The following is an 11,594-nucleotide window of genomic DNA, read 5'->3' on the forward strand; positions in this document are numbered from 1 at the left end:
AAGAACTGCCCATGCATCCCGAAAAATGCACTGTTTGGTGTGGTTTGTACGCTGGTGGAATCATTGGACCGTATTTTTTCAAAGATGCTGTTGGACGCAACGTTACGGTGAATGAACACATTTCGAACCGAACACTGATTTTGGTAATAAAATTCAATGATTTGCAAGCGTTGCTCGTTAGTAAGTCTATTCATGATGAAATGTCAAAGCATACCGAGCATCTTTCTCTTTGACACCATGTCTGAAATCCCACGTGATCTGTCAAATACTAATGCATGAAAATCCTAACCTCAAAAAAATCACCCTTTATATGGGAGCTGTATCAAGCTATAGATCGATTCAGACCATATTGGACACGTATGTTGAAGGTCATAGAAGTAGTTTAGTAGAGAATCGCGCTCTCTAGAGGCTTAAGATTGTTAGATCCCAGATCGGTTTATATGGCATCTGTATCAGGTTATGTACCGATTTGCACCATACTAAGCACAGTTTTTAGAAGACATAACAAAACACCATGTAAAATATCAGCCAAATTGGATGAGAATTGCGACCTCTAGAGGCTCAAGAAGTCAAGATCCAAGTTCGGTTTATATGGCAGCTATACCAAGTTATGAACCGATATGAACCATACTTGCAAAATTTCAGTAAAATCGGGCAAGAATTGCGCCTTCTAAAAGCTAAAAAAGTCAAAAACCAAGATCGGTTTACATAGCAGCTATATCAAAACATAGACTGACTTGGCCCATTTACAATACAAACCGATCTACACCAATAAAAAGCATTTGTGCAAAATTTCAAGCGCTTCGCTTTCAGTCAAATCGGATGAGAATTGCGCCCTCTAGCGGCTCAAGAAGTTAAGATCCAAGATCGGTTTATATGGCAGCTGTACCAGGTTATGAACCGATTTGAGCCATATTTAGCACAGTTGTTAGAAGTGATACAAAAACACCACGTGCAAAATTTTCAGTCAAATCGGGCGATAATTGCGCCCTCTATAGGCTCAAGAAGTCAAGACCCAAGAACGGTTTTAATGGCAGCTATATCAGGTTATGAACCGATTTGAGCCATATTTAGCACAGTTGTTGGAAGTGATACCAAAACACCACGGGCAAAATTACATCCACATCCGATAAAAATCGCGCCCTCTTAAAGCTGAAGAAGTCGAGACCCATAATCGGTTTATATGGCAGCTATATTAAAGCATGGACGGATCCCAACAGATCTACACCAATAAAAAGTATTTGTGCAAAATTTCAAGCGGATGATTTGACTGAAGCACAGTTTTTAGAAGACATAACAAAACACCTCATGCAAAATTTCAGCCAAATTGGATGAGAATTGCGCCCTTTAGCGGTTCAAGAAGTCAAGATCCAAGTTCAGTTATTATGGCAGCTATACCAGGTTATGAACCGATTTGAACCATACTTAGCGAAGTTGTTGGAAGTGATACCAAAACACCACAAATGCAAAATATCAGTCAAATCGGAATTGCGCCCTCTGGAGGCTCAAGAAGTCAAGATCCCAGATCGATTTATATGGCAGCTATGCCAGGATATGGATCGATTTGAACCATACTTTTCACTGCTATTGGAAGACATAACAAAACAAATCAAGCGAAATTTCAGCTAAATTGGAGGAGAATTGCGCCCTCTAGCGGGTCAAAAAGTCAAAACCAAAGATGGGTTTATATGGCAGCTATATCAGGTTATGAACTGATTTAAACCATACTTAGCACAGTTGTTGGAAGTGATACCAAAACACCAAGTGCAAAATTTCAAATTTTTGTCAAATCGGACGAGAATTGCGCCCTCTAGAGGCTCAAGAAGTCAAGACCCAAGATCGGTTTATATGGCAGGTTTATCAATACACCGACCGATTTGGCCCATTTACAATTCCAACTGACCTGCACTAATAAAAAGTATTTGTGCAAAATTTCAAGCGCCTAACTTTACTCCTTCGAAAGTTAGCGTGCTTTCGACAAACAGACGAGCGGATGGATGGAAGGACGGACGGACAGACGGACATGGCTAGATCGACTTAAAGTGTCATGACGATCAAGAATATATATACTTTACGGGGTCTTAGACGCATATTGTGAGGTGTTAAAGACAAATTGAAATTAGTATACCCCCATCCTATGGTGGAGGGTATGATAAAATTTTCACCAAATATAAAATTTTACAGAAATTATTACTTAAGAAAAATTTGTATTAAATATTCTCTAAAGAACAATTTGAATTAAATTTTCTTTTTTTCGGATACTGATGAAAGTGTCCTTGAGAAACACATCTCAGTAGAGAAAAAAAAAACAAATTCCACTAAAATTTTCTCTAATAACTAAATTTCAATAAAAGTTTCCCGTATGGTAAAATTTCTAAAAATTTTCTACAAATTTTCTCAAAACACAAAATTTCAATGAGATGTTCTCTCACGACAAAATTTTAAGGAAATTTTCTCTCAGGAAGTAAACTCAAACTTTTTGGTGTACACAAATCAATATGCGGTCAGTTGAACTGGCTACCCCAAAATTAAATACTTGGCAATCAGAGAATTCCATAGAAAAAGTTTCTCTTAAGCTTTGAAAAAGACAATTCTATATCTCTGTGGTTGTCTCTTTAGTAGAAAGCTTTTAAATAATTAAAAAAGATTAGTTTTGTTTAGTATCAGAACTCTGCATTTTCGTCAGTCGGCTTTAGCTTATCGAAGAGAACTGTGTTGGGGCTTTATCTATAATTTTTTTTTGGCAAAAAACAAAAAAATCAAATATGCTAAAAATCCGAATACGTCATCTTCATATTAACCAAACAACTTTGAGGCAGCAAGTAAATTGATTAAAAAATTATGAAAATTCAAAAAAATAATGATCCAATATTTTGTTAATTTTTGAAAATCTTTAGTGCCTAAGACGTTTATGTTCTGGCAATGCAACAAAATCTGAGTGGCAGCAAGCCAAGCCCCTAGAAGAAATTCCCACAATGAGCGTTTTCAAGTTGCTGCGTAACTATATGCCTGGTGGTAGATATGCTAAACTGGATTCCACTCAACTAATGTTGGCCTTTAAAGAGGATATGGGTCCCATAGCCCGCTTGAAGGGGGTTTTTGGCAGGCCAGATTTTGTTGTTACCCACAATCCACAAGATTTTGAGATAACATTTCGCAACGAGGGTATATGGCCTTTGAGACCAGGCATGGAATCGATGGTCTACTATCGCAGTAAAATAAGACCGGAAATTTTTCAGGGAATCGAGGGTTTGATGGGAGCGTAAGTGCAACTAATCTCAACTAAAAATTTAAATCATTTTTTTTTTTTTTCAATTTAATAGGCAAGGTGAAAAATGGGGCACATTTCGTACTGCAGTCAATCCAGTGTTAATGCAACCCAAAAATGTGCGTTTATATCTTCAAAAGATGTCCAACATTAATGAGGAGTTTGTAGAAAGGCAATATGAAAAACCAAAAATTTTTTTAAAAATGTTTTCTAAAGAATTAGTTTTACCATCATTATTACAGAATTCGTCATATACGTGATCCTCAAAGCCTTGAAGTTTCCTTCACCTTCGAAGAGGAAATCAATCGCTGGACCTTGGAATCTGTATCCGTGGTGGCCTTGGATCGACAATTGGGTTTAATCACCAAAAATCGTGATAATCTCGTAGCTAAGCAATTGTTTCAAGCTTTAACCGATTTCTTTACCTATTCCCTGGAGATAGAATTTAAACCATCCATATGGAGATATTATAAAACTCCCACCTTTAAAAAACTCTTGGCTTCATTGGATACCATTACCGATATAACCAAATCCTATGTTGATGAGGCCTTTGCCCGCATTGAAGAAGAGCAGAGAGTGAAAGGAGTAGATAAATCAGAAAGCGATAAAAGTGTCCTGGAGAAGCTAATCAAAATTGATAAGAAAATTGCCATGGTAATGGCAATGGATATGTTGATGACTGGTGTTGATACGGTAAGTAAAAGTAGGTTGTAATAACTGCAAAACATTTTTTCTTAGTTCAAAGATTTTTAAAACTTATTTTAGGATGTTGAATTTTTTTTTTAAGAAAAATTTCTTCTTATGAAGGATTATTTACTTGATATTAAGATATCTTGGAGCCTTAGGTTCTTTCTACTCAAAACCATGGAACGTATTGTGGACACCATGATAAAGAGTAGGACATCCAGCGAACTGCTCAAATACGAACAGCATGCCTATGTCAAGGGAAGGTCGGTAGAGACTGCCCTACACGAAATTGTGCATAAAATAGAAGAATCCCTGGGTGCCAAAACCTACACCCTGGCGATATGCATTGCCATCGAGGGGGCTTTTAACAATGTGTGGACCGACACACTGATCCAATCCTTATACCAGTACCAGGTGGACCCGGTCCTTAGGGACTGGATAAACCATATTCTAGGTGGATAAATTGTGTGCCCCATGGCATAAATATACGGGAAAAAGTGGCACAGGGCACGCCACAGGGGGGCATTTTATCGCCACTCTAATTAGTGACCACCATAAATGACTTATTACGGATGCTGAGGGTTTGAACCCGTCTGCTACGCAGACGATGTTATAGTACTTCTATAGGGTAAGGATCCAAACAAGCTATGAAGAAGGGCCGAAAGGGTCTTGCATATGGCATATGACTGGGCTAGACCCAGAGGTCTCAATGTTAACCCAGAGAAGACTGAAATATACCTGTTCACGAGGAAGACGAAGGTGGGCCAATTTAACGCACCACGTTTCCTCAAAAAGACGATTTCTATATCAGACAAGGTCAAATTCTTAGGTGTGATCTTGGACTGGAAACTGAAATGAAAGTGTGACACTTAGGAGAGTACTGAGAAGGCTCACAGATGTTGGGCACTATGTAGAAGGGCCGTAGGGTCGAAATAGGGCCTAAATCCGCGGATAGTCACCTGGCTCTACAGGAGCGTGATTAGACCAATACTAACTTACGCCTTAGTACTTTGGTGGACTGCTATGGAGAAAAAGTGCAACATAAGGACCATACGACAGGTCCAGAGAACATGTTGTCTTGGCATAGGCGGAGCGATGAGGACCACGCCCACTAGGGCACTGGAGACTATCCTAGATATTCGACATATTGACATACAGATTAAGTGTGAGGCAGCCACTGCGGCTATAAGACTTAAGGGGATGGGAGAATGGATTGAGGATGGGAGCAGCTCATCGAGATATAATCTAGGCGACGGAAGGAAACCAGGAAGAAGGGAAGAGGTTTCCAAACGGATACCTGAGATGAAACTTGAAGTCGAGTGTGAGGCACTGTTGCCATCGGCACAGTTTTGGATTGACGGAACCCTAGTACTGCCATCTGCAAGATCATGTTACACAGATGGATCAAAGCTGGAGGACAGAGTTGGCTTGGGGGTCTATATTGAGAACCCAGGGACTGAGATCTGTTTAAGACTGGCTGACCATAATACGCTCCTGCAGGCAGAGATGCGGGCTTCCACGCAATGCGTGAAGTGGTGTGGTGCTAACGCGAGGACGTCGAGTGTGAACATCCTCAGGGATAGTAAAATTGCCATAAGGGCAATAACAACCAGGACGGTAAGGTCACGAACAGTCTTGCAGTGTAAGAAGGAGATTAACGTCTTCTCTGAGGATGGCAAAATCCGCATCATTTGGGTGCCGGACCATAACAAAGTAAGAGGAAATGAAAGGGCAGACGATTTGGCATTGAAGGCCAGAGGATTGCCGTCAATAAACTTGGTAAACCTGAAGCTTTTCGAGTCGACGCAAACTGAGTTAAGGGCGACAAACGCGCATGTAACTCTGTGTAACATCGAAACAGTCGGCAGGACGTCAAAAATCCTATGGGGGGATCTAGATCGTGAGAAAACGAGGCTATTACTGAAGAGAAACAAAAAGGAGGTCAGTATAGCTATTGGTATCATAACGGGACACATAGGACTATGAGCTCACGTATGTAAAATCGGTGCAACAAGTGATAGCATGTGTAGGGCATGCAGGGAAGATTATGAGACTTTGGAGCATTTCATTTATCATTGTCCGGCTTTCGCGTCTAACAAATACCGGCACTTAGGTGGAGACACAATATCAGACCTGCACCAACTTAGGGGAGTGGTATTGAAAACAATTAGGGAATTTGTAAGCAGCACGGAATTCCTAACTAAAAATTTTCTTTTTAGAGTTTACTCTATAGTTTTTAGAGCGCACAACAAGCCGATTACAAGCTTAGGTGTGTGTCCATAGTGGCATGGGGCGGATTAATATCTGCGCCCTCTTTTCAACCTAACCTAAGATATTTTGCAATTTTTGTTTGTTTCTCTTTCGAGACGAGCTGAATGATCAAAGATGCAAATGGAAAATGAAAGCCAAAGGTAGCAACATACACGAACCACTATGGGACGCGTTTCGTCTTTGGTTAGAAGACTTTTCAACCATATTAGGTGTGATGGCTTCAAGGGCCGTGCTTTGGTATGTTGTATTTAAATTGCGAAAACGCATCTATGATACAATTACCACATTAACCAAGCTCGACAACTCTGCTTATTAGCTGTACTTTTTCCAATGCATTTATTTTTTTGCCTTAAATTGTAGTATAACAAATTTTTAATTAAAGTAATTTTTACTTATAATAAGAAAATTGACTTTGGGAAAAGGTTGAACAATACAATTAGGATTTCACTGGTAAGGCAGATTCTTTTTTTAAAGGTGGCATGGCATCGACAAAAACTAATAAAAAATCTGCCTTTTGTGAACGGTTAGAAATAATTTTATGAAATAAATTTTGAAAATGAGGTATTAACAAGATGATGTACAATATTTTAATCCCTGAAGGTAGTCCTCTGTTTAGTGAAAGATCCTTTACTTGATATTAAGAAATTTTTCCTAAACTGTAGTATGCAAATTAAAAATGTTGCCCATGAACATTACATTAAGCAAAAGGAGCAAAATTCTCATATAACAATGAGTGCAGAACGATTCAAGTTTGAGCTCAGTGATATGGGGCCTCCTTTTTATAGCAGAGTCTAAACGGAGTGATGCTGAGCGACACCTCTTTGGGGAGAAGTTTTTACATAGTTTCCATACTATTTCTCTACCCACCACCATAGGATGGGGGTATACTAATCTAGTCATCCTCGAAATATTCGTCTAAGACAGGGATATATATTGTTGATCGTCTCGACGTTTTGAGTCGATCTAGCCATGTCCGTTCGTCTGTCAAAATCACGATAGCGGTTGAACGCGTAAAGCTAGCCGCTTGAAATTTTGCACATATACTTTATATTAATGTAGGTGGTTGGGGATTGCATGTGGGCCATATCGGTTCAGATTTGGATATAGCTCCCATATAAACCCATTTCCCGATTTGACTTCTTGAGCACTTACAAGCCGCAATTTTTAAAATTGCTAAAATTTTGCATAAAGTTGTCCGTTATGACTTCAAACAACTATGTCAAGTATGGTCCGAAACAGTCAATAACCTGATAGAGCTTCCTTATAATCCAATCTCCCGATTTCACATCATGAAGCTTTAGCCCATAAATGTGAGTTGTACTCCATTTTCGGCCTTATGAAAGAGGTGTAGATGTTAAGAAGATCAGACGGAGTGAAGTAATTCTTACACCGCTTAAGAAAGCCTAAACACTTGAATGCTCCTTTCGACACTTCAAATATATGTTTAGCCCAACGGAATCACTTTGTATTTTCATGCCCAGAACATCAAGAGCTTCTGATTACTCAACATCTACACCGTTGATAGCCAACGATGATCGTAATGGGTCATCGAATCGTTTGTGTGACAACAATCAGCACTGAGTCTTCCGTGCATTAAAATCTACTCGATTCATTCGACCCCACTCAGAAATGGCCAACAAATCCTGGCAGAGTGTATCGTCCATAACCCGCCTCTTGTCCTCAATCTCTCCTATGGTCGAATGAGTACGAATGACAGAGATTACTGTCATCCGCAAATGAGTGGAACGGATTCGATGTCTGACCCAACAGATCGTTGATGAAAATAAGAAAGATTTGTCCGATTTGGTTGAAATTGAGAATGTGAATCAGTCTATAACTATCCAGTCTATAATAATATCCAATGCTATCAATGTCAATGTCCAATGCATATCCACAATTACGCTTAGGATATGTCGATGCACTTCTTATGGAGATGAAAATTTCGTTTCGTTTTATTTGTTTTGTTTCTCCTTTATTTCGCTGTTTTTCTGTTTTTTCTCTTATATATTCTCTCTTCCAAAAACTTTTCAGACTTCTTCAATGTTTACCGGCATTCTGCTATCATTGGCCAAAAATCCCGAAAAACAAAACAAACTACATGAGGAAGTACGTCAACTGTTACCGCAAAAAGATTCAGCATTTAGTGAGGCCAGCTTTCAAAATATGCCCTATCTAAGAGCCTGTATCAAAGAATCGATGCGCATCTATCCCTTGGGTGTGGGCAATGCACGTGCTTTGGCCAATGATGCGGTTTTAAGCGGTTATCAAGTACCCAAGGGAACAATTGTATCGATGATCTCTGCATCATTGCTGAAAGATAATCAACATTATCCGCGGGCTAATGAATATTTACCCGAACGTTGGCTGAGGCCAAAAACAGGAGATGACAAAGTCAGCGCATGTCCCAATGACTTGAAACCTAGCAGTAATTTTATTTATTTACCTTTTGGATTTGGATCACGTAGCTGTATTGGTCGTCGCATAGCTGAAATGGAACTGGAATTGGGTATAGCCCGTTTGGTGCGCAATTTCCGTATTGAATTCAACTATCCCACTGAGAATGCATTCAAGAGTTTATTTCTAAATGTACCCAATATACCATTGACATTTAAATTTATCGATGTTGAAAACTGAAATGAAAATAAAAACGAATTATTTAAAAAAAAAAACATTGAGAAAATATATTCAACAGTTCATATGGAAAATCAGAACGAAGCCCATGACGAAAATCTGGAAATCATAAATATAACAACAAGAACTAAGTAATAGATTTTTGGTCACTCGATTTTCGTAAGTCATGCTTAGCCATAGCACTACTCACTAATAAGTGTTTTAGTGACAAAACAATCTGATGAGGCCCTTGGTAAGGCCGAAATCGCGATCACTATAGCCTGCCCAATTCATTTTGCACATCACACTTTGCCTAAATATTTTATAGAGTTTACATTGGTTTTTTATTCTACCTTACTTGGTCTTAGCTGGACACAATTCCGACCACAAAATCTTCTATTGTATAGCAAGTAAAATCGTGCAAAGTTTGGCGGCCCGAATCTAATGTACCCTTCACCAAGGATTGCATTTGTCGAGTTCTTTTCCCGGTATCTCTTCTTAGGCCAACAAAGGATAAGATAAAAGAATGCTATGCTGTTGGAGCTTTATCAAGTTATGGTCCGATTTGAACCATAATCGAACTGAATGTTGGAGACCATAGTAGAAGTCATTGTGTAAAATTTCAGCCAATTCGAATAACATTTGCGTACTTTAGGGGCTCTAGAAGTAAAATAGGGAGATCGGTTTATATGGGAGCTGTATCACGCTATAGACCGATTGAGACCATATTTGATACGTATGTTCAAGGTCATGAGAGAAGCCGTTGCACAAAATTTCATCCAAATCGGATAAGAATTGCGCCCTCTAGAGGCTCACGAAGTCAAGATCGCAAATAGGTTTTTATGACAGCTATATCAGATCTATCAACCATACTTATGGGCATTAGACCCTTTATCGAAAAATCGGTCTATATAGCAGCTACATCCATATATGGACTGATTTGGCCCGTTCAAGAACTTAACCAGCGTGCATCAAAAAGACGTATCTGTGCCAAATTTCAACTCAATATCTCATTTTTTGAAGCCTGTTGAGTGATTACAACAGACAGACGGACGGACATGTCTAGATCGGATTAGATTTTTACGCTGATCAAGACCATATATATATTCTATAGGGTCGCAAATGGATATTTCGATGTGTTGCAAACGGTATGACAAAATTAATATACCCCCATCCTTCGGTGGTGGGCATAAAAACGAGTTTGATATCCAATTTGGAGGCCATTGGCAGAATGGGCCACCGCAATATGGGGCTTAAATTAAGGTATTTGGGAGTAGAATACGAATCCGATATCTTAATTTGGGAACATGTATTTGAGACATCGCCTCTTCCTCAAAATATCCCCAAAGTGTTAAAATTTACCGACCATGAAAATATGTGGCTCAAATGAAAGATATTTGAGATTAGAAAACGCATTTGATAACCAATTTTGGGCCCAAGTGTTTGGGGGATGGCTCAACCCATAAACTCCCCCTAAACCAATGGTAAAGTGGAGTTAAAACAAATGGTATTTGAGAGTAGAGCACGATGCTGATACTTTTTTCAGTGTACCAGTTTCTTAGTGTCTGGGGGACCACCCTAACCCCGAAAAAAACCCATAAAAGGAGATCATCAGAATATCGGGCTCAAAAAAGTCTTTAAAGAATGAAGTTCATTTAAAAACTTAAATGACCTTAAATAAAGATCATGAACCCCATGTTCAGATAAAGGCATTTATATTTTTATACTATTTTCGTAGGATGGTATTCACTAAAAATTCTTTAATGGCCGAAAATAAATATTTAAATGATAATTTTGTTCTATATGAAGTAAAAGAAGGCGCAGCGGAGTAGAGCGGGCCCGGTTCAGCTAGTTTTTATACAATTTTTAGAATTCAACGTGATTACTTATTTGCCATCTTCATTTTCTTGGCCATCTTCATTGTTCTGTCCTCCATTGTTTTGTCCTCCATTGTTTTGTCCTTCATTGTTTTGTCCACCATTGTTTTGTCCTCCATTGTTTTGTCCTCCCTGGTTTGGAGCCGGTGTTGGTGCTGGTGTGTACCATGGACAAAACGGTGATCTAAGGAGGCAAGCCAAAAGGAAAGTTCCCTCGGCAGTGGGTGCACTAATCACCATCATGGCAACCACAGCCATTAGAAGAAAGAAAATTTTTGTTGATAACATTTTTTCCGAAGTAAATTCAAACTACCGATCATCCACTTCAAAAGTGAATTAATGGAATACTCATACGTTGTAGTCAACTTATATACTAGTGGGGAAATGCTGATGATGCTTCCTATAACATACACTAGATCGTCCCATCTTATTAGGTGCAAACGTTTTTTGCAAATAAACAAAAGCTCATCCTTACATTTTTTCCTTTTTGTTGTGATAAACGAACTACGAAATAGCATGACGATCGGTTAACGTTAACCTGTACCTCAACGGCATTCAAACTTGGAAAAAGTGAATTTTTGGGACTCGGCCGACACGGGATAACGGTGAGCACCATACTGGCTGAAATTTTGAGCTCCGTCTTGGATGGTTCTCATTGCTATCACGGCAAGCTTAGCAGAAAACTACCGGGCGCGTCCACAGGTTGCGGATAGTGGAAAGTTTCGTTTTTATGCGGAGTAGCTGCAAATGCGGCCGCGGGCAATCACACACTCGCCTTGTGTGATTGCTTGGGGCCTTCAATTAACCGATGGCCAATATCAGCGTCTGTTCCCAGATTAGCAGTGGCTTGAGGCGAGCGACGGATCTTGGAGCAAGCGGCT

The 11,594-nt window shown here is 39.3% G+C and overlaps 2 protein-coding genes across 2 annotated transcripts; one reads left to right on the plus strand and one right to left on the minus strand.

The window, feature by feature from the left end:
* The first annotated feature begins 2,765 nt into the window (after positions 1-2,765).
* LOC106087124 (cytochrome P450 CYP12A2) lies at positions 2,766-8,886 on the plus strand. Its single transcript, XM_013252045.2, has 5 exons — positions 2,766-2,822; positions 2,898-3,262; positions 3,324-3,440; positions 3,511-3,961; positions 8,258-8,886. Exons 1-5 carry the CDS (start codon positions 2,766-2,768, stop codon positions 8,858-8,860), a joined length of 1,593 nt encoding a protein of 530 aa, XP_013107499.2. The 3' UTR covers positions 8,861-8,886.
* Positions 8,887-10,571: 1,685 nt separating this feature from the next.
* LOC106087125 (uncharacterized) lies at positions 10,572-11,054 on the minus strand (the record flags this gene model as incomplete). Its single annotated transcript, NM_001311250.1, is given in 1 exon segment — positions 10,572-11,054. A coding segment is annotated over 1 exon segment (279 nt). The 3' UTR covers positions 10,572-10,722.
* Between the last annotated feature and the right edge of the window lie 540 nt (positions 11,055-11,594).

Source organism: Stomoxys calcitrans, chromosome 2, assembly GCF_963082655.1.
Source record: "Stomoxys calcitrans chromosome 2, idStoCalc2.1, whole genome shotgun sequence".
NCBI lineage: Eukaryota > Metazoa > Arthropoda > Insecta > Diptera > Muscidae > Stomoxys > Stomoxys calcitrans.